Source organism: Cyprinus carpio, chromosome A25, assembly GCF_018340385.1.
Source record: "Cyprinus carpio isolate SPL01 chromosome A25, ASM1834038v1, whole genome shotgun sequence".
Classification (NCBI taxonomy): domain Eukaryota; kingdom Metazoa; phylum Chordata; class Actinopteri; order Cypriniformes; family Cyprinidae; genus Cyprinus; species Cyprinus carpio.
Window position 1 is genome coordinate 7,457,848 of NC_056596.1, and position 22,604 is coordinate 7,480,451.

The 22,604-nt window shown below is 38.1% G+C and overlaps 4 protein-coding genes across 10 annotated transcripts; 2 read left to right on the top strand and 2 right to left on the bottom strand.

Moving 5' to 3' along the window:
* Positions 1-405: 405 nt before the first annotated feature.
* LOC109050580 (coiled-coil domain-containing protein 113-like) lies at positions 406-3,233 on the top strand. Its single transcript, XM_042715218.1, is given in 8 exon segments — positions 406-896; positions 1,115-1,232; positions 1,542-1,697; positions 1,785-1,934; positions 2,014-2,250; positions 2,438-2,545; positions 2,744-2,899; positions 2,982-3,233. Coding segments are annotated over 8 exon segments (1,149 nt in total). The 5' UTR covers positions 406-783; the 3' UTR covers positions 3,093-3,233.
* Positions 3,234-3,242: 9 nt separating this feature from the next.
* On the bottom strand, positions 3,243-9,667 carry LOC109050873 (zinc finger protein 319-like). The gene is made up of 2 exons (XM_042715214.1): positions 9,314-9,667; positions 3,243-7,687 (listed from the first exon to the last, which is right to left on the bottom strand). Exon 2 carries the CDS (start codon positions 7,426-7,428, stop codon positions 5,611-5,613), a length of 1,818 nt encoding a protein of 605 aa, XP_042571148.1. The 5' UTR covers positions 7,429-7,687; positions 9,314-9,667; the 3' UTR covers positions 3,243-5,610.
* A 677-nt stretch (positions 9,668-10,344) lies between these two features.
* On the top strand, positions 10,345-12,558 carry usb1 (U6 snRNA biogenesis 1). 5 transcript variants are annotated; one of them, XM_019068152.2, is made up of 8 exons: positions 10,347-10,696; positions 10,779-10,990; positions 11,069-11,252; positions 11,496-11,549; positions 11,655-11,760; positions 11,846-11,929; positions 12,060-12,177; positions 12,425-12,558. In XM_019068152.2, the coding sequence occupies exons 1-7, from the start codon at positions 10,590-10,592 to the stop codon at positions 12,162-12,164; spliced, it is 852 nt and encodes a 283-aa protein (XP_018923697.1). In that variant the 5' UTR covers positions 10,347-10,589; the 3' UTR covers positions 12,165-12,177; positions 12,425-12,558. The 5 variants fall into 5 exon arrangements, with proteins under 5 accessions (XP_018923698.1, XP_018923697.1, XP_018923696.1 ...); XM_019068153.2 differs by lacking the exon at positions 12,425-12,558 and having other exon boundaries at positions 10,345-10,696; positions 10,782-10,990; positions 12,060-12,271; XM_019068151.2 differs by lacking the exon at positions 12,425-12,558 and having other exon boundaries at positions 12,060-12,271.
* LOC109051299 (phospholipase A2 group XV-like) lies at positions 12,540-18,821 on the bottom strand. Of its 3 annotated transcripts, none has more exons than XM_042715215.1 (6): positions 18,589-18,821; positions 15,877-16,033; positions 15,141-15,253; positions 14,951-15,049; positions 14,634-14,858; positions 12,540-13,681 (listed from the first exon to the last, which is right to left on the bottom strand). In XM_042715215.1, the coding sequence occupies exons 1-6, from the start codon at positions 18,719-18,721 to the stop codon at positions 13,170-13,172; spliced, it is 1,239 nt and encodes a 412-aa protein (XP_042571149.1). In that variant the 5' UTR covers positions 18,722-18,821; the 3' UTR covers positions 12,540-13,169. The 3 variants fall into 3 exon arrangements, with proteins under 3 accessions (XP_042571149.1, XP_042571150.1, XP_042571151.1); XM_042715216.1 differs by lacking the exon at positions 18,589-18,821 and adding an exon at positions 16,880-16,928; XM_042715217.1 differs by lacking the exon at positions 18,589-18,821 and adding an exon at positions 16,417-16,433.
* Positions 18,822-22,604: the final 3,783 nt, after the last annotated feature.

The following is a 22,604-nucleotide window of genomic DNA, read 5'->3' on the forward strand; positions in this document are numbered from 1 at the left end:
AGGGGAACAGACTGCGTATCGACCACAAGTACTATGAAAAATAAAAAACAGAAAGAAATATACCTAGTTAATCTATTGATCATTTTAGGGAAATATCATATTCACAAAGCGAAATTTAGTAATTCTAAACCTTCTTTTATTGCGTTTGGTAAGGAGACGGAACAGTACATCAATTCCATCCATGATTCAAAAAATAAGAAGTTTGCTAAAACCATTCAGTTTCTAAAAGTATCATTTCACTCCCCGTGGATGTGTTCTTTTATATATTTTTTTGTTTCAATGACTCTGTTTGTGTGTTCTTATTGTTTGTATCGTAAGAGATTTAATAAAGATTAAAAAAAAAAAAAAAAAAAAAAAAAAAGTACTATGAAAAAATATACATTTTGAGGAAATGTATGGCTGCATTTTTCTTTGTTCCTGTTTCACTCATTTCAAAAGTATCATCATCACACGTATTGTGCACACAGTATTGTGCAAGTTGTTTACGTTACCTTAATAAACGATAAACTCGGGGAAACATGTAACGTAATGTAAAACGGCATATGTAAATCTAGCATGTAAATTTCCTCATAAGATAAATGTTTACAATATTAAATAACGATATTGATGTTATTTATTAATTTACTGTTTTATTTAAATATCTTTAACAAATATGGTGTATAACGTTGTCTGGTATAATCTGTCCCTAAATAATAATAATAAAAAAATATATTTAATGCACTTTTTTCATAGAGTATCACAATAATAAATGTATGTGTTTATTATTTTAACATAAATAATTTAATGGCAAAGCAAACGCACGAAACCATGGCAGTGTTTACGTTAACAACCATGGCAGAGGACGGTGACATCGACACGGATAAAAAAATACTTTTTGAACTCGTGGAGGACTTGAAGTAAAGCACAAAATCTTTATTTATTCTCGCAGTCATATTTGCCAAAAGATAACCTACATATTATTCGTTTTAATAATACTGTTTTGTGGTTGGCTGAAAACAAGACGTTCTAGCGACGTTTTAACTGACCTAAACGTTTCGTATTCTGTCGACAAACATTGTATATTATAAATTTTATTTACATTTGAATAACTAATTTTTGTTTCCCTCAATTGAAGACGCTCCAATGCAGCGCAACAAGCAGAAATCGGTCTTTTTGAGCTATATATTAATCGACTGGACTCAAAAACTCATTCGGAGTCGTTTGAAACAGCATTAAAGCTGGAAATGGCCACGGTACGTATTTTATAGACGACGTGTGTTATATGCGTTTTGAATATTTTATCTATGTATTTAATGTTAAATGAATACAGTCATTACATACATGTTCAATAACTCGTGACGTCTTTATCGTCTCTTTCCACTCTAAAATTTTGAGGTGAAATATTGCCTGTGTATGTAAATAATGTAATTTAAAACGTTTTACGTTGTGCTGTGTTCTTTAAATAACATTAATGTGTTTTTATGAATTTCAATGACGTCATTCGTTCGTTCGTCATCGTCAAGCATGACGTCATTCGTTCACTGTCTATCTTTTGATATCAGAGTCCAGGAAGGAAAACCAAAGCAGGCACTCCAGAGAGACAACAGCTCCTGACACTGGAACAGAAATGTGATGTCGCCCGAAGCATGCATAAGCAGATGGCCGAGGATCTGAAGAGAGCAAAAGACCATTCAGAAAGAGAGCTGGACAATTACAAGGTCATTAGTCAAGAGAGGCAGAACAAGCTCATGAGGCTATCACAAATTCATTTCATATGCTTATGTAATTGATTATACCCTCTTTAGGCAACTCTGGAAGAAGCTGATATCCACTTGGCAGAGGTTAAAAAAAGAATGTTTCCAGTTTGAATCGGTAAAGCACTGCGGGACAAAAAGAGTGTGACGATGAGTGCTGAGAAGGTCAGCAGATACACTGAGGATAAAGTAAGGGCCAAGGTAAAAGAAAACTTAAGATTGCAGGTTTACTCTGACAGGAACTGTGATTTAAAATCACAAAGTGCTCAAATTTTTCCAGGAGAACCTGATTGAGAAGTTGTATCAGAAGAATGCAGCACTCCTCGCATACAAGAAAAAACTCAAAATCCAGTTAATACAACAAGAGGAGATGGGTGAAGGGCTAACGGCTTTGGACTTTGAGCAGCTCAAGTTTGGGAACCTGAAATGTAGGAAGCGACTGGATGAGCAAAACCTCAAACATATGGAACTCAAACTGCTTGCAGGGAAGACCTTGCATGTCTTGAATTCTGAGAAGGTGAGATGCTCAACCAGCTATAAGCCTGACGGCTGAAGATATCAAATATGTGTTGAGCTACACACCACACTAATAGGACAGGTCTTGTTAAGGGTCATTATAGGAAACCCTTGGCCTTGAGTGGTCAAACGAAAACTGTGGGCACTGCAAGTGTCTAGAGCAGTTTTTCAATATCTCTGTCTTGCAGGAGAAGCTTCAGACCTTGACACATGAGTCAGATGTGCTGAGCAGCGACATTGCTTTACGAATGAAGATACTGGTTAAGATTGAAGAGGAGACTAAGCAAGCAGAGGAGGTCAGGATAACAAAATTACTTATATGTTCTTTAATAACCAAAATGATGGCAGTAAATAACTTAATATTTACAATTTAACAATTCTGGTAGTCTGTCAACCATTAGATTGACAATAGACCAGACTAAAATATATTTGTACTAGTTGGAGTGGCAATCCTCTGCCCAAAAGCCATAATATGGATTTTTTTTTCCTGACAGGAACAAAACAAAGCAGAGGTTCTGAACAGGAAGTTGAGGCGCCAGTTAGCCGATTTTCATGTACCACGTGTCCTACAATACATCAAGGTTAAAGAGTCTCATGGCCAGCTGCAGAAGAGTGTTAAAGAATGGGAACGCAAGGTGGAGATTGCAGAGGTGAGGATTCACCTAAGTTTTTTTTCCCCCCAAGAATTAATCATATAATTGTCTGTGTGTTTTAATAACCCAATTATTACAGATGGCAATAAAAACACACACAAAATCCTGGGCCAAGCTTCGGATCGCTGCTGGAGCCAGACCAGTGCCTGCACGACATGTAGCCATAGATGCTGGATTGTATGGGTTCTGAAACAACAAGAACTACTACAGTATGTCTTAACCTCAGTGCCCAAGATGATGTCAAAGATGCCCATACATTTAGCATCTCTCACGAAATTTAATTGACGTGCAAATCCATCAATATAAACAATAAAAATGCACATAAAAATGACACAATGCATTATTAATGAAAAGGTTTATTAGTTAGTGCTGTGTATATTAAATGCTACATACAGATATATCAGCATGAATGTCACATCAACCGCCACATGAAGTTTTCTTACTAGATCATTCACAATCTACAGTTGAAAAAAAGCTAAGGAGGAGTATGTGTAGTCGGAAGCGCACATACCTGGAACAGATTACGGGAACTAACACAGCAGGCATGCACGGGGTGGAGAGGTCTCAAAACCATAGGGGAAGGCCATCAATCTTAACGTTCCCCTGTGGTCCTGACACGTCTGCCAAGAATATAGATATTTATACAGAGATTTTAAACAATATTAATAAAAAAAAATAATAATATACAAAAACGTGAAAACATAAAAAACAACAGTTTTCTTAATGCCTACAGTTTAAAAAAGCCCCTTGGTTTTTAAAACAATGGATAAATAGATAAAATAAATGGGAAACAAACTGGAGGCAAAGGGCTCTGCAGAGAAACTAGACGCCCCTGCTTAAGGCCAAAGTGTCACTATCACCTCTAACCTCGCTGTACAGTACTAGGAGAAACCTAACTGCAAGAAGGAGATGCTCCTCAATGGCCATTGGTCAGCATATAATACTGCATAAGCAACAGAGCTGAGAATGTCATTTTGCCCCAGGTAAGATGATGCAAATTTGAGATGTGGGTGGGAGGGAGGGAATCAAAGCAGGCAAATGAAGACTTGGACAGAAAACAGCTTTGTAGACCAATAAAAAAAGTGGTAGCATTTTCTAACATTAAAAAAAGGAGAGTACGTGATTCTAAAACCAAAGATTACTCTTGTATGAGTACCACTTACTCTCTAAATTAAATATGTATATACTACAATTGTAGTAAGTGTCAGTTTAAAAATCAATTTCTCAAAAGAACGTACTGGTTATTGTTTGATGAGTATGCAACACAGACATTCAATAACAAAGACATCAGAGTGACGTGTGTTTAAGTCAAGGCCTTAGAGGCCCAAAACAAACACTTTCTCTCCTTGATTCTGGGGGAAACCAAAAATCCATTTTGAAAGTCTTTGATCTTATGGTTTTTATAAAAGAATAACAAAAAAATGACTCGCTGTCATGTTGCGAAAGGCAAATGACTGCAAGCAAGTCACGGTGTTGGCAGATTCGAGATCAAACACATGGATAAATCTATAGAAGTAGAGGAAGAATGACACTTAGGGTACTATACACATCAAGTACATGAGTCCTGTATGGGGCAGTGGGTGGTCAGGGCATGGGGCAAAAACCTTTATAAAATTAGACTCAACTTTCACACAACCTTGAACACACCAATTACAATCCAAAATACATCTACAAAGAGGCTGAAATTAATTTTAAAAAGGCAAATCGGAAACAAAACGTAAGAATGTATGAATCAGAACTTCACTTGAAAAGCTACTTATAAAACTGTGGTGCAGTTTAAAAAAGACAATGCAATTTCTAATGACAGGACTGGTAAACAAGTTGCATACATACTAACTATGTACATACAGTAATACAGGAAGCCTTTTCAGTTTTTTTTTAGGCAATTTTCAGGACAGCTGTACTGATTCTCGTGGTAATATGAACTGTTTGTATACAAGATTGAAGTTTACATTTCTATATAGATTCTATATATTTACGTATAATCTGAAATGTAGAGTGTCTGAGGTTGTCATACTTCTGCTGGTTAACGATTTGTCCCATTTAAGGTGTGGTACAGTACAATGATGGTTTTTGGTACATACCTTTAGTTGCCACAATGAGGGGAACGTCAACATTGACATATACAGACAGTTTCATCATTTTATAACAGCACAACTTTGTCCCCCTTTTTGTTTTGTCTTTAGCTGTGGGGCGAACTAAATGCACACAGTAGGCACACGGAGGTGCTCCAAATGTGTGTACATTGGACCAAGGCTAGTGATCAGAGTAGAGCTATTACATGGAGGCACACAGTAAGCAGTATTTCAACCATACTAGGTACTAACAAAAGTGTATAGCTGATTTAATTTGGAGTATCAAGACTGAATCATTTTTTGACGTGTGCTCTAAAGATCTGGGCATTGTGAGCCATGTCAGGTCAAGGAACCACAATGCAGGGCAAATGCCACCCTACTGGACTAGGGTCACAGTGTTATCTGGGATAGAGTTTGAGATCTCCCGTTCCCTCGTCCCGTGATTCAATAACTTTTCGTTGATCAAATCCAATTTAAGTATGCCTCTTGATATCAAAAAGGGAATAACTACTTGTTGATCATATGCATGTTTAGAACAAAATTAGATACTTTTAAGTCACTGGACCTTGTAAGAATTTATTTGACTGGGGTAGAAATTGCTAATACCTCTGCAAATGGTAATTGGGGCACAAGTTACTGAATGAGAGAGGACACAGGGTACCCCCCCCCACTTTCAGCTGTGTGCTGGACAGTATGTTCCTGAAGGGCTCCCAGATCAGCAAAACGCTCTCCACACCATACACATTTAAACTGGGCATCTCTCGCATGCACGCTTTGATGCTTGGCCAGGTGTTCGCGTTGCTTGAAGCCCTTGTCGCAACTGGCGCACTTGTAGGGCTTCTCTCCGGTGTGGACGCGTCTGTGCCGCTGCATCTCCGAGGAGTACTTGAAACGCTTCTCACAGTCGGGACACTTCAAGGGCTTCTCACGGGAAGGGTCGCATCGGTGCTGCACGAACTCTGAGGAGGACAGGAAGCGTCGGTCACACAGCGAGCATTTGAGAGGCTTCTCGGTGCAGTGGGAATTCTGATGGCGCTGTAGCGTGGTGGCCTTTTTGTAGGCTTTTCCGCACACGTCGCACTTGTAGGGCTTGTCTGGATTTGTGGGTGTCGAGGAAGGCTCACCACATTTGTGACGGAGCAGCTCACCGGATTGGCTGAAGCCCTTGCCGCAGGAGGCGCACTTGAAAAGGTTGTCCATGCCGTGAACATGCTGGTGGTACAACAAGTGTGATGGCTGCAGGAAGCCCTTGTCACAAAGGTTGCATTTGAAGGGGCGGTCGGCGGAGGGCTTGTGCGTGCGTCGGTGGCGCACCAGGGCATACTGTTGTTTAAAGCTCATCTGGCAGTCTTCACAGTGGAATGGGCGTTCCTCCGAGTGAGTGCGTTCGTGCTGTCTCAGGTCGGACGGACGCTTGAAGCCCTTCCCGCACGTGGCGCAGCGAAATGGCCGAGCACCTTGCGGCTGACACTGGTGGTGGAGGAGCTCGGAAGACTCTTTGAAGTGCAACTCGCAAAGGTTGCACTTGAACAGGTGCTCACCCGAGTGGGCGTACATGTGACGGACTAGGTGGGATCGGTGCTTGAAGCTCTTCTCGCACACCGCACACTTGAACGGCCGTTCTGAGCTGTGGGTACGCTGGTGGTGGGCAAGATGAGAGGACTGGCTAAAGCTTTTGTCGCATGTTTCACATTTAAAAGGCTTCTCACCCGTGTGGACGCGTTCATGACGGGTGAGCTCAGATAAGTGACGGAAGCCCTTGGAGCACACCGAACACTTGTAGGGCCTGTCAGGTTGTGACGGCTCAAACGTAGGCTGGCCTGATGTCCCGACAGCAGCGCTGCCACTGGATGATGCTTCATCGTTAGATGGTTGCCCTGGAGTGCCCGTTGATGAAGTTGGCGTGGCATTTCCAGAACCCGGCCGATATGTTTTTTCACATATGGAGCACTTCATGGGGTTGCCACTGTTATGGGCATTGTGATGCTGTGCTAAAGAAGTTAACAGGGAAAAGCCCATCTTGCACACTCCGCACACAAAGGGTTTCTGCTCCACCTGCACACACTGGTGCTCCAACAGGTCAGTGGCTTGGTGGAAGATTTTCAGACACTGCGTGCACTGAAATGAACGGTCTTGGCTCACCATGCACTGGTGCTCATGGGGATTAGCCAGATGGGAGATGTCATGGCCACATGCTCCACACTTGTGTCCTCCCTCACTCCCTACATGCAAGGAGGGCTGCTGCGCTTGTGCCGGATGTTGCTGCTGGTTGTGCTGCTGACTGTGATGTTGCTGTTGCTGGGATTGTTGCTGCTGCTGTTGTTGTTGCAATGCCGTGTCCGGCTGGAGGACGATGCCGTAGACAGTGCAGCCCAGTGTGTCAGCCCCTGGTGGGATGGTGTGCACCACTGGAGGCTGGGCAACAGCATGCTGCTGCCACGCCTCCGTCATCCGGGCTCTGCTGTACGGATTCAGCTTTGAGCCGTAGTTGAACCTCTTTCCAGATGAATTTAGGGGCAAGGAAATGTTGGACTGCCCACGATGGGAAAGGTGAGGAGGCAGAGAGGAACTTATTTTGACAGCTCGTGAGAACTGCTAATGAAGAAAAAATTTATATGTAATAATGTTTTCAGGAACACTTTGACATGGATGTGAGCATCAGCCAAAAGTGCAAAAGGAGCTTAACCTTCTTCATCACCTTGGTACAGCCCTATAAGAGAAAAACAAGAGAACTGAATGAAAAACGTGCAATAGAACACTCCACACATCTTTAGGGGCATTCACACGGCAGGGCTCCACAACAAGGATGGCTTTTGAAACAGTATTGAGCCAGTTGATGGAACCATCACTTGCCTCTTCATTCATTTGTTGATCTTGTACATGTCATTTCATGCCTTGCAAATTTAAACTTAATATTAAGATGAGTAATGTCATTGCATATTTTGCTGATTTAAATGTTACCAAGGTAACATTATCTAACTGGCTGACAAAGGGAGTCTTTACACACCAAGTTTAGGCTGCTCTGTACCCGTTTAAAATACAGTGTAAAGATGCAATGGTGCATAAAAACCAGGCTAAATTAAGCCTGCTCTGACCCACCTTATTCCCTAGTATCAAACTGTACAGTTACATTTAGTCATTTAGCAGACGCTTTTATCCAAAGCGACTTACAAATGAGGACAATGTACAGTTGCAATTGCTGTGTTAATGGATTTATGTCACCTCTGAGTAGCATTTAATTAGTCTAAGACAATTAACTGCCACTTTAGAAGCACTTATGTGACACCTTTAAAGTGTACATTTGAGGTTTTGTTAAAAAAGTTATAATAAATAAATCTTGGAAACATCAATAAGATAAGGTTAAAAATTACAAATCGATCCTTTTTTATTGAAAAAAAATTAAGAGTCAATGAAAATTTTTTATCTTCTGGCATATAGAAAACATAGCTGAAATTAAAATGTGTTTGTCCAGTAAAGTCAAAAAATAAATAAATAAATAAATAATGGGACTACTGATCAGAATGGGACAGAATAAAATATCTCTATTGTTCAACGATAAAACTCCTGACCGTGACAGTAGCTTGCATCATAAAAATTGACCAGAAGATATAAAGAAAGCTGGCTATTTAAGGCACCCTGAGTTTAAAAAAAAATGCTGGTGATCCTACTACATCAGCAATGCAACTTGTCGACTTTGGCAGTTTAATCACTGTTAATGTGAACAGCCTTAATCTTTACTGCAACAGCTGGCTTTAACAGCTGGCTTTGAGTCTTGGCTGGATCTACATCATCTGTGAGGCGATCTACATCATCAAATGATCACCTGAATGTACATTTCAAATCATGTCATACTAACTTAGAATTTTAAGTGCTCACTTATATTCTACCTGAGCACCTAGTAAACTGAAAAATAAGTAAACAGTATCATATGCACCAGATGTTTCAAGACACAGTCCTTTTGTCTCCATCACCACATTAATAGACTGTGTACAAAAGGCTTACACATGTCCCAAAGCAAGCAAGCATGTATGCATGGTTAAGACAATGTAATAACTCAAAGATATCGAAAGACGCTCGATCGCCGCGTATTTATTTACACAATAAATTCGCGCACACATATTCGCGTTTTGGTGCATAGGTAAGGAGGAACTAATATTAATGTGCTACACAGAACCCTACATATTATAAAACCGGCGCGTTTTCAAGACACTTGGAAGAAAACGCAAGCACACAGCTTTGCAATACGGCTAACAATTATTTGCAAGATGGCTAACAGGCTAACTGCAGCTTTGCGACACAGACATCCTGCTACGTTTTGTTCACATATGCATACTACCTTTTTCATAAGCGGGTTCCACGCATGTTCATTCTCGGAAATATAAGTTTAATCAAAAAAACAGCTTATGGTGTTTCTGAAGGCCGTAAATCCTCCACCGATCCGCGGTCTCGGCTAGGCCGCACCCCCTGGCCAGCGTCTACAAAAACACTTGAAAACCCTGCCAACTCCCCGGATCTCTCTTGGATTGCTCCGCAAAACCCCGATAACAGCCTTTTTGGCGTTTGCAACGCATTTAGGGGAGCGGACGGACGAGGAGAGCCCGAAACATAGTGTGTTTTATTTCGGGCTTGGATCAGTGACCACCGAAACCCCCGACAGCCGCACGGGAACCTGAATAACTCATAATTGGCATCCTCACAAAACATACCGGAACTTCATTAATTTTATTCAAAACCGGTATTTAGATTTACATATTCATACTAAAAACGTCATTGTTACGCATTATATGTGTATACCGCTGTTTCAGGGTATGGGGCAAATTGATATTTTATTAGAACACTTTTTGAGGAATTATCGTAGCAATAAAAAAAAAAGGATAATTGTTCATATGAAGCTTCACGTCAACATTTTGTTCGCGTGAACATTGTATGTTAGTGTTTATGCTAGGATGCAAGATTAAGTTTGAGTATATGGGCTTCGTGTCATGTTGACCCACTGTAATGTTTTATAAGGGCAGAATGCAAAAGATCCGGAACCGTTTGAATTGATCTTTGTTGTAGTGGGACGCTGTGATGAAGCACCGTTTGTTTTCTGGTGGTGGGAGGTCCGAATCATTTCCAGAATCGGTTCTTTCGAATGGTTAGTTTCAAAGAAACGATTCAAAACGTACCTACGCACTCCTCCTATATCCTTGCTTTGAATAAACCCATGATTAGGAATATGATCCTAAATAAAACGGATGTCTCAGCTAGAAAATAATAATGATATTAATAATAAAATATATATTTCACTGTTTCGTTTGTGATATGAAACTATCATATAATCAAGTCGCTCAAAACTGCTCGGACCGCTTTAGATTTGTGAATGAATCATTCTGACCGGTGCTGTGAACCGGTTGAACTGACTCACTGTAAAAGATCCGACTCATAAGAATGATTCAATAATGAATCCTCTGGTTTGTTTCAGCGGGCCGCTGTGAAGAAACAGCAACATTTGTTTTCAACGGAAGCACTTTGCACGAGACAGTAATAACGAGTGTCATAACTGAGTTGGTGTTTTTCAATTCTCTGATACAGTTTTTTCTTTTTTTTAAAGAAAGTTTTTTTGTGTAAGGATGATTGTCAATTACAGTAGTAGCAGTTCTGAAGATGAAACTGAAAACACTTCAAAAGATGATTCCTCACCTTTAAGGAAAAGAGGAAAACTTGACACTGAAAACAGGTTTGGTGCGTTTGATCGTTTCCTGATTTAGTTTTAGTTTGATTTGCTTTTCCAGGGGTCTAAGTTCCTCTTTTTACCCCAGCAGCATCAGTGAACCTTTGGATCATGGATCTGTTAAAAGGAAAGCTGTCAAATCAGCCCACTCGGCACCTCGGCTTCCTCTTCCTGATAGCGTGAAGGAGATGTTCAGAGAATCAGAAGAACAGTGGATTGATAAAAGTGAAGCGCATGGAGGGCGACTGCGGTCCTTCCAGCATGAGCGGGGCAACTGGGCTACATGCGTGTTCTGTCCTTGTAAGCATGTATCTTCAGGGTATTTAGATTGATACACAGCTGTAATTATTCTCAGAATGACATTTAACCCTTTTTTAGATGATCCTGAGGAGGCCTTTCTGGAGCTGCTCAATGAAATGATGGCGCTTGCGGCCACTCACGGCATCCCCCTGACCCTCTCTGAAGAATTTCACCTCAGTCTCTCAAAGACAGTGGTTCTGCGCCATCATTGGATCCAACCATTTATTCAGTCCATTCGGACTGGTCTGACACAGTTCCAGAAGTCAGTGCTATCTAATCAAAACCTCATTAGGGTTTTTCACACTGTGATTAACCCCAGGTTATCGTCATTTTAAACAACGCTTATAAGGAGCGTTTCACACTAGTAACTTAGAAGCATTGGTTTTTACCTGCAGCTATCTGGTTTAGAATGACCCAGGGTTAACTATTTTCAGTGTGAAAAGCCCTACTGTTTCTTTATGCTGTATGCCAGTTGCTGGGTATCTAAGTCTGCTTGTTTTCTCAGGTTTTTCTGCTTGGCCGATAAACTGAAGGTTTATTCTAATGCTGAAAAGACTAGGTATGTCATTATTCTTAATCTTAATGACCCAATTAGGATGTGTATTTATTTCTTCCATTCAAATAATGGACATGCACTGTTTTAATGGCATCAATGTTCATGCAGGACCTTCCTTGGTATGGAAATCTCCACTGGAAAAACTCAGTTGCTTGAGCTCATCAAAATAGTGGATGAAACCATGACAGAATTCAACCTTAGCACCTTTTATAAGGTAAAAGCTGGCATTGATTTCGTATTTGTGACTCAAATACAATCAAATGTAGATATCATCTAACACTCTTCCTTGTCTATTATAGGATCCTTCTTTCCACATAAGCCTTGCTTGGTGTGTGGGTGATCATGTGGAAAGATTGAAAAAGACATGTTTATCAGAAATGCAGGTAGGAGCCCAAACACAGATCTGCACCACAAACTAAACAAGGATGAGTACTGATTAAAGGCAGAGGTTGTGGAGCTGGGCTGTTTTTTGTGTTGACATCTGAACTAATAACCTGTGTTTGTTTTCAACAGTGTCTCATTGACACTCATGAAGACGGGCCTTTTTACATACAGCTCAACTGCACGGAGCTTCGCTGCAAATCGGGAAATAAAGTCTTTCTTTTCCCCCTCCAGTGATCTTAAAACTCTGTTTATAAAATGTGAATTTTCAGGTTTGCTAACTTGTATTGCTGTCAACATTTGTGTTTTAATATAATATAATAAAGATTTGTACTAAATACTAACTGATGCATGAAGGATCTCTTTGTTACGTTATACTGTACATAATTGCAACATGGCAATTAGCAACGGGAGATCTGTTGTTTAGCGACACACAGCCAGGCCCTGGGTTTGAATTCCACTGATAAATGCATCGCAATATCAAGCCTGTTTACGAGCAACACACCACATCCTAAAACTGAAAGACTTTGTTTCACTTTCCACAGCTGTACCTTAAATACAGTCTTTGTTTTAATGACAGAACATAATAATACAACCGCAGTTTACAACAAATAACTTGCCTCACAAATCATTGTTTATTATATTCAAAAGGTCAGTACATGTAAAAAACAAAAGCACCAAAAAATGAGTCAAGAGTTTGTATAAGTGTAACATTAGTTAACCCATCCTGGCACAATTGCGGTCACACAGGTTAAGACGACAAATTGAGCAATGATAATATATCCAGCAGTTGTGTCACATATTCTACATTTGAGACCACTTGATAAATATACATAAATCAATACTGGTCATGGACAGCCTGATAAATAGCCACTTGCTTGTTCGACAGGATCAACAAAAATACTGCAATGCATGAACAAATTGGTTAGAAAATGCATTAAAAAGCAATATATAAAACTGGTTAAAGGGTTAAAAAAATGTGACACAGATTATTGGCAGGCAATTGGTATTTCAGATTAAACACTTGTAATTTGTGCATTAAAATCTATATAATATGAAAATGTTAGATTTGAATTGAGGAGTAAAAAAAAAACATACAACACTTTCTATAAATGCTGATTGTGCCCAACAAAAGCTGACTATTTCACGACCCATCCCACATTTAAAAAGCAGGACCGAGTCCTGTCCCTTTGGCAAACCAGAATCTTCAGTTCACAGTTAAACAGGGGAAGTGTGATGCCATCACGGTGGAAACAGCAAATTTATGATGTAATTAACTGTGGTTTCGTTATACAGCATTTTGATGTGTTTATTCCCCGGCAGCTCGATCATCTGGACAGGCTGCTTCTGCTTGTTCACCCAGTGTTTACACAGTGTCGCACTCAACAGGTTGACTGTCCCATCTCCATCCCCGTTGATGATGGTGGGATTTGTGTCTGAGAAGTTTGTGTAATTATAGCCCTGAGGTGTGGGGATGCCGCTGCCATAAAGGCAGTGGACAGGAACACCCGGAGGATTAAGTGCATTGACCAGTGGTTCTGTGTCCTGCCTCATGGCCCAGCCGTCCTCATAGTCGATATCTTTGAAGAAGCGCTGATAGTCTTGGACGGTGTAGCTGGTGTTGGAGGTCGAAACCAGGACCATGTCTTTGGGCCAGGTGTGGGCAAAAGGTAAGAGCCAGGCGGTGGAGACGGCTGTACGCTGCGCGGCGCGGATTTTTAGAGGTCTGATCCAAGGAATGCAGTTGTTGTCGCCTGTGATGGAACCGAAACCATCAAATGGTCAAACCAGTGATCGTAAATGGGTTTTAAAACACTACTGCCATGTTTTTAGGGGTTGTTTTTCTATGTAAATATGTGCTAGACAGACATGTTTGACTGTTACACTCACATGGAATGCAAAAACAGTGTTGTATTTATGTATTTGTATTGTATTTATGGTTTATTTCATCTGGTTTTGAAAAACTTTTATACCATTTTCAAGTTTTTTTTTTTTAAGTTCAAAAAAATAAAATAAACATAATAATGTTTAATATACACTGTATTTTTTTTTAAGTTTTAAATAAAACAGATTACTGAAGTATGTTTTACAAGAAAATACTATTTCAGATTTTCTACTTCAAAATTTCAAGTTGAATTTATTGTGCTGTTTCTTTGTAATTGTGAACGTGTAAACGTGTATACATTTAAAAAAAAAGTTTACAATCTTTAATTTTTATCTGCGCTATAAAAATAAATGAATTGATTAAGTTATAACATTTTTGAGTTGGCAAACCACATGACAAAAAGCTTTAAAAATATTAATATAAATATTATAATAAGGAGTTTTGTTATATAAATAATTATTAAATAACATTATTGATATTCATTTTTAATTGCATAATTATTAAATAATATTTCCTCAGAAATAATAATACAAGAATATGACAAAATACTTGGAAGTTATATTTTCAAAAATGATTTTTTTTCTTCATTATAAAATGAGGACAGTTGTATCACTGTGACAGTTTTGACTTTCTGGCCTCAAAAATATCAGTTAAATTAATTGAATTATAATTCAGAAAATAAAGGTGTATTCAAGCTACTGTATATGTGATTTAATTTCTAATTCATTTTCTATAAATTAATAGAACAAAAATGAGAGCTACATCATTTACCTACAAATCCATTTCCACAAATCTACTTCCACAACAAATTTGGCCCATACCTGTTGCCATAATTTTCAGAGTTTTGGCCACTCCAGCCCATGGAGGCCCTAGAGACACAAATGCCTTGATGTACCGGTCCTTCCAAGCCTGTGGCTGGTTTTGAAGGAAATATAGTGTGTACATATTCCCCATACTGTGTGCGATGAGAACCACAGGACCTCCAGCTTTATTAGCCATCTCCTCAATCATCTGCTTCAGACGCAAGAAGTACTCCTTATTCTCATCTACAGATAACAGATCAGGAGAAAAACTTGAAGTTAGCCATCAAGAAAAAAGTCCACATTTGTGCGCACAAAGAGACGATGAAGATACTTACTTGGGGCTTTACGCCAGTCATAGGGGGCACCTCGAACATCATCGTTTCTGATATAACCCTTTTCAACCATTGCTTGTACTATAGTGAAGAAGTACTTGACTGAAACAGACAAAGCTCTCGTCAAACTACTTTGACCAATCAACACATTATCATAATGAGATAAACACAGAGTTTGCACTCATCCACATACACTCTTTATAAGGATCCAAATATTCCACAGTATAGGTCTGTCCAAACCCAGGCACTCTGACATCCACTCCCGGAGGAGCTTCAGTGAGGTGGCTTGTACGATTGTAGACTAGCCTGCAAACAAAATATATGCTGATTATGTATTTGAATATTCAAAACAGGGTATGAAAACTCATAAGAAAAAGTCAGCTTCCAAATTTAAACTTGTACAAAAAGACAAAAGGTACAAGAGTACCTTATGTACTTAATGGCCTTAGTGAGAGAAAAACTACAATCCCATGAAGCACTGCAAATTAAAAATTTAATTTATCAATTGAAGTTGTAAATTATATCTTTGAAAACAATATACTTAAAGTCACTGTATTTTTTTTTTGGCACGTTTTGTTAGCTGCAACTCTGGTGGAATTTTTTGTTTCGCATCATGGGTAATGTAGTTTTTTAATACAAATTCGACTGTTAAACGCGATTTTAATGGATGGCTTCAATAAAAGTATATACCACTGATTAACAACTCGGAACTCACAGTAGGTCTGTCCTTAAAAGGTTTATAAATTATAATGAAAATTTCCTTATGGGAAAAAAAAAAAAAAATTAATGGCATTTACACTTCCGGAACCTGAATGTTAAGGTTGTTGCAGAAGAAGGATGCTTGTTTTAGAAAAATGATTTTGATTATTGATTTAAATAGCCACATCACATGAACAACTTCCGATTTCCGATGCCCTTTTGCCCTTTACCTCATGTTATCAATCCAGCAGTCAATGACCACTGGCACCAGCGGCTCCACGTTCATCCATAATGAGAAGTAGTCCTTGGTCTTCTTGAAGCAGATGAAGTGCACTACACTAGGTTTGTCAAGTTTCGCTTCAAGCTGATTGCCAAGATCTCCTGGAACTATGGAGAAGAGTAATTTTAGGCCAGTTAACCAATCACAGCTAATCACAACGAATAAAAATACAAGAGAGATTAATCAAATATTAATACGTTTTCACAGAAAGATCAATGAGAAGCACTTCACAAACTGCTATAATTATAAATATGATAAAAGAATCACTGATTAAAAACACATCATTATCACATTTCAAAAGAGATTACATACTCATCACCTACTGTTTAAACATTTATAATCACTAATCTCGGCCAGTTTGGTCTGGTTTGAAGCAATTTAACTCCCTACTACACTTCTAATTAAAGTTTTCTGCAATGTCCACAGAAACCACAGAAAACACAGTGGACCAACACCAGCGGGTGACATGGCACTGCAAACCATCACTGACTGTGGAAACTTTACACTGGACCTCAAGCAACATGGATTGTGTGCCTCTCCTCTCTTCCTCCAGACTCTGAGACCCTGATTTCCAAAGGAAATGGAAAATGTACTTTCATCAGAGAACATAACTTTGGACTACTCAGCAGTAGACCAGTCCTTTTTGAAGCGAGACGCTTCTGACGCTGTCTGTTGTTCAAGAGTGGCTTGACACTAGTAATGTGACAGCTGAAACCCATGTCTTGCATACGTCTGTACGTAGTGGTTCTTGAAGCACTGACTCCAGCTGCAGTCCACTCTTTGTGAATCTCCCCCACATTTTTGAATGGGTTTTGTTTCACAATCCTCTCCAGGGTGCGGTTATCCCTATTGCTTATACACTTTTTTCTACCACATCTTTTCCTTCCCTTCGCCTCTCTATTAATGTGCTTGGACACAGAGCTCTGTGAACTGCCAGCCTCTTTTGCAATGACCTTTTGTGTCTTGCCTTCCTTGTGCAAGGTGTCAATGTTCGTGTTTTGGACAACTGTCAAGTCAGCAGTCTTCCCCATGATTGTGTAGCCCACAGAACTAGACTGAGAGACCATTTAAAGGCCTTTGCAGGTGTTTTGAGTTAATTAAGTGATTAGAGTGTAGCACCAGGTGTCTTCAATATTGAACCTTTTCACAATATTCAAATTTTCTGAGATACTGAATTTGGGATTTTCCTTAGTTGTCAGTTATAATCATCAAAATTGAAATAAACAATAAACAATAAAAGAAATAAACATTTGAAATATATCAGTCTGTGTGTAATGAATGAATATAAGATACAAGTTTCACTTTTTGAATGGAATTAGTGAAATAAATCAATTTTTGATGATATTCTAATTATATGACCAGCACCTGTAGTGTAAATTTAGACACAAAGACAAATCTTTTTACACAAAAAGTACCTGTTGGAAAATCTAGTCTGGCTGTATTTTGTAACACGGATAAGTGATTTCCAGCTAGTAGACAGGCTACCATATTCAAAAAAAATAAAAAAAAATAAAAAAAAGAAAGAAAGAAAGAAAGAAAGAAAGACACTAGATGGATTTTCCAGCAGAATGATGGAGGTCCCCCTGGTTGACATTTAGATATCAAGTATTTTAGTTCATACAATAATACATTTATTTTAATCCTCTGATGAAAAAAAAAAAACTGAAAGCATCACATAATTTGTAATGGTTTTACTGGTTATAATGAAAATTGTATTGGTTTTAATGGAAACTGTAATGGCACCTGTTGGTCTCTACTGGTATTTGGTCACCTTCTATTCATGGCTTTTTGTTAAAACCACGAAATCCTAATGTAACATGTCCCAAAACACGCTAGCCTACAGGAAACCATTATTTAATGGTTTTAATGGTTAAAAGTTGATGGTTTGTAATGTTTGTAATGGTATTTGTAGTAGAAATCATTCAAATTTCTGTGATGGTTTCTATTGTTCTTGTCAGCATGGTCACCATGGGGGTTGTGATGTCTGCTATATGAATTGCTGTTATATTATGAGATATTAGCCCACTTGGGAAAAAATACAGGGGCGTTTTTTCCGTCCTTGGCAGGAACCTAATATTACACAACACGGGTTGCAAAATCAGTCATTTTATTTTCCCCTCATATCATATGACCGTATCATATGAGAAAATGCAAAAAAATAAATAAATAAATAAATAAATAAACAGATTAAAAGAAGAAAATGCCAGAAAACAAACCCATAGCCTTTTATATGATGGATTTACGTTGTTTTATTCATTTATACTGTTGGACTGGATTTGGGTTTCATCGATAGTTACAATAAATAATTTCATCGCTCGTGAATTAAACTGCTAATAAAATATCGACACCTTTCAAGACGTGTTAAGCCACTTGAGATAAGATCCGTTTATAAACGCATTCAGCCATTAAACACCCCATATAATACTATAAAGTGCATGAATATGAGATTAAAACAGCCTACATCATGTAACAGTGGTTGTATCTCAACGCCCAACGTTTAGTGAGCTGCCTACCTGAACAGCAAAAATGTTGTCCTGGTAGGTAGCGCACTAGGTTTAAAATAGCCAGTATGACAGATCATCATGAGACAAGTAGCCTACAGAAAAGTACAGAAAAGCAACAGGACATTTCACCACAAGAGGATGTGCAGTAACGAACTTACTGAGAACCACAGGCGGTCGATCTGGGCACACTTTCCCCGGTGAACACTTCAAACTTCTGCTGTCGGTAAATGACACCAACAACAACAAACACAGCTGGAGCGACGCGACGATCAACCGATGGAAGGAAACCATCTCTCTTTTTAATAGCTTAATTACACCTCTGCTGCCTCACAGGATCAATGATGCAAGTGCGTTCGTCTGTCCATCCTGAGGTCTGGGAATGAGCTGAGAAATATGGAAGCCCGTTTCCGCCACAGTTGAGAAAAATATGATTCTGACTGTACGTCATAATGAGAAACTTTCTCATAATTATGACTTAGTATCTCGTTATATTGAGAAACTATCTCGTAATATTGACTTAGTTTCTCATAATAACGATTTAGTTTCTCATAATGATGACTTAGTTTCTCATAATTATTACTAAGTTTCTCATAATAACGATTGAGTTTCTCATAATGATGACTAGTTTCTCATAATGATGTCTTAGTTTCTCATAATTATGACTTAGTTTCTTATAATAATGACTTAGTTTCTCATAATAATGAAACTTTCTCAATGACTTAGTATATCATTATATTGAGAAACTTTCTCGTAATAATGAGAAAATTTCTCATAATAATGACTTAAAATCTCGTAATAATGAGAAACTTTCTCGAAAAATCTGAAATGTGAAATTGTTATTTAATGACAGATTATGGCATTATACATTTCAGATTACAGAACAAGCAATGTTTGTGGTGTTCTTGCATAGCTTTGAGCAACAGATGTCGCTAGCGTGCCGTCACTCTTGTGTTGCGCATGCGGCGAGTAAGTTTTTTTTGTGGATTAAGTCATTATTACGAGAAAGTGTCTCATTATTACGAGATGTTGTCATTATTACGAGAAAGTGTCTCATTATTACGAGATGTTAAGTCATTATTACGAGAAAGTGTCTCATTATCACGAGATGTTAAGTTATTTTTATGATGAACTTTCTCATTATTATGAGAAACTAAGTCATTATTATGAGAAAGTCATTATTATAGGAAACCTATAGCAAATTAGTTTACAAAATGATATTGCCTGAATGACATTTTTTAGTTTTGATTGATTATCTGAATAATATAAATGATTAAACCATTGAAATCTTCTTCTCAATTAATTTTAGTAAAATTAATTTTGTTAAAAGAAAAAGAACAGTAGTTATGATCATTGATGCTAACTGGTCAATACCAGCCACGCTAATTAGTATTATTTATTGTTACATTCCTAGTTAGTCTATAGGGTTAAAGGAACAGGTAACAGAATAAAAAGGTGTAGAGGGGTAGAGAGAGAAACAGGGAGAAAAACAAAAACAAAAACATCCTTGGAGGTAACATTATATATTTCTATAATTCTTATTAATATTTTGAATTATCTTTTATTTATATCTTGTCAGTTTTCTTGTCAGTTATTTTTATTTGTTAAGTTTTCATAATGTTTTTTATGTGCTTTATATATTTTTAATTGTTTTTTTTTTAAATATACTTCTAAATTATTTTATTTCAGTTTTAGTAGTTTTAGTAGTTCAACTTAAAATTTCCATTGGTTGCCAAGTTTGTTTTCAATCTAATTATATATTAATCTAATATATAATTATATTTTAATTAATTCAGGTTTATTTTAACAATAACTATGCTGTAATAACTATGGTGCCAGACAGGCTAGTCTGAGTATTTCAAAAACTGCTGATCTACTGGGATTTTCATGCACAACCATCTCTAGGGTTTACAGAGAATGATCCGAAAAAGAGAAAATATCCAGTGAGTGACAGTTGTGTGGACGAAAATGCCTTGTTGATGTCAGAGGTCAGAGGAGAATGGGTTAGAGATGATAGAAAGGCAACAGAAACTCGTTACAACCAAGGTATGCAGAATACCATCTCTGAACGCACAACACGTCGAACCCTGAAGCAGATGGACTACAGCAGCAGAAGACCACAGATTTTGAAAAAGTTGCCTGGTCTGATGAGTCTCGATTTCTGCTGCGACATTCAGATGGTAGGGTCAGAATTTGGCGTAAAGAACATGAAAGCATGGATCCATCCTGCCTTGTCTCAACGGTTCACTTGGCACACTTTGGGCCCCTTAGTACCAATTGAGCATCGTTTAAACGCCACAGCCTACCTGAGCATTGTTGCTGACCATGTCCATCCCTTTATGACTAGAGTGTACTCATCTTCTGATGGCTACTTCCAGCAGGATAATGCACCATGTCACCAAGCTCCAATAATCTCGGACTGGTTTCTTGAACATGACAATGAGTTCACTTTACTCAAATATATCAGTATATCAAGTATATCAGTATATCAGTGATTAGGGTTGGAAAGCAGCATAACATTTTCAGTATTTGAATATATGCATGTAATGCAAATAATTTTAAGTCAAAATGTTCCTTAAACATTAAAGGGGTCATATGACGTTTCTAAAAAAAGAACATTATTTTGTGTATTTGGTGTAATGAAATGTGTTTATGTGGTTTAAGATTAAAACACATTATTTTACACATAATGTACATTATTGTTTCTCCTCTATGCCCCGCCTTTCTGAAACGCGTGGACTTTTACAAAGCTCATCATTCTGAAAAGCATGGTGTGCTCTGATTGGCCAGCTATCCAATGCATTGTGATTGGCTGAATAACTCAAGCACGTGACAGAAATGTTACGCCCCTTAACATACTGTGGTGTCATTTCCCGGTGCGATGAGACAAAACCAATACAACCCATTATAAACTAAGCATTTGTAGCATCCAGTGGGGACATAATTACTGATTATAATGACTTATACTGTCTTTTTAGTCGTTGCGTTGCATCGCATAAACATAAAACCATGTGTGCATTTGTGATCGGAGGAACGACAAACAACAAGCGATACTCTACACTGCTCAAAACTCACATTTGAATCATCAGTGGCAAATTCTTTAAATATGAAAACGTACTTACAGGCTGCAAGTCAGAACAGCCGGCATTGTAGTCTTCTCTCCCAGGATCAGGAAACAGTCCTCTGTAAAAATGCCCTGCACACATCTGAATATTTGGGTTGAACTGTTCTGGAACAGTGTTGTAAAAACAACTTAACCACTGATTTCTAGTTGTGACCTCTTTTGGAAGGCCAAACAAAGTATTTTCGCTTTCACAAGGAAACACATAGCGTCTTCACAACGTGGCAGCTGCGGCAACAATACTACAGCGAGAATAAAAGTCATGCTTTCTTTGCAAAACATTTGAGCAGCATTATGCAAATCTTCCCACATCATGACGTAGACGTGGGGGCGATTTAGAATGAGCCGTTTAAGGTAGGCATGGTTGACTCTTCTTTTTGCTCTGATAAATGTCAAGAAACAGATATAATATCTGATACACTATGTGGAAAAGTGATTATGCCACAAGAATACACAACTGTTGTAATGTTTGGGCTCGTTAAGATTTTTTTAAAATGTTTTTTGCCAGAAGTCTCTTAAGAGACCAAGGCTGCATTTGATCAGAAATACAGTAAAAAGAGTAATATCGTGGAATATATTTTTAAATTTAAAATGCTAATATATTTTAATGTAAATTATTCCTGTGAATTTTCAGTAGTCATTATTCCAGTCTTTAGTGTCACATGATTATTCAGAAGTCATTCTGTACTGATTTCTTGCTACAGAAAAAGAGAGAGAGAGAAAAAAAAAAAAACAAAAAAAACTCAACTGAGATAGCTATACAGTACGATTACAATATGGATTTATGTACATGAATCTATATTGTAATAGTATTGTGCATTGTACAGCCTGACACATTCAGCCCCTTGAAGTAAAAATTCAGAAGAGCATCAATGTATAGTTTGTTAAATTATATATAAAAAAACCTTTATTGACATTTTTACTATAGATTACACACTTAAAATTTAATAGCAACACTTCAACATTAATCCCAGTTGGATAATTCAAAACAATGCATCAACCAAGATTCCACTAAGTGTGCAAAATGTTATTAAAAGAAAAACGTAATTAACAGCC

What these genes read in the sequence shown, in the direction of transcription:
- LOC109050873 (XM_042715214.1), bottom strand. Translation starts at nt 7,428, where the DNA reads ATGACGGAGGCGTGGCAGCAGCATGCTGTTGCCCAGCCTCCAGTGGTG.
- usb1 (XM_019068152.2), top strand. Translation starts at nt 10,590, where the DNA reads ATGATTGTCAATTACAGTAGTAGCAGTTCTGAAGATGAAACTGAAAAC. An exon ending in AAACTTGACACTGAAAACAG is followed by an intron (nt 10,697 to 10,778) that starts GTTTGGTGCGTT and finishes TTTTTACCCCAG; the next exon opens with CAGCATCAGTGAACCTTTGG. An exon ending in TACATGCGTGTTCTGTCCTT is followed by an intron (nt 10,991 to 11,068) that starts GTAAGCATGTAT and finishes ACCCTTTTTTAG; the next exon opens with ATGATCCTGAGGAGGCCTTT.
- LOC109051299 (XM_042715215.1), bottom strand. Translation starts at nt 18,721, where the DNA reads ATGGTTTCCTTCCATCGGTTGATCGTCGCGTCGCTCCAGCTGTGTTTG. An exon ending in TGCTGGATTGATAACATGAG is followed by an intron (nt 15,254 to 15,876) that starts GTAAAGGGCAAA and finishes TTTTGTTTGCAG; the next exon opens with GCTAGTCTACAATCGTACAA. An exon ending in TCTGAAAATTATGGCAACAG is followed by an intron (nt 13,682 to 14,633) that starts GTATGGGCCAAA and finishes GTTCCATCACAG; the next exon opens with GCGACAACAACTGCATTCCT.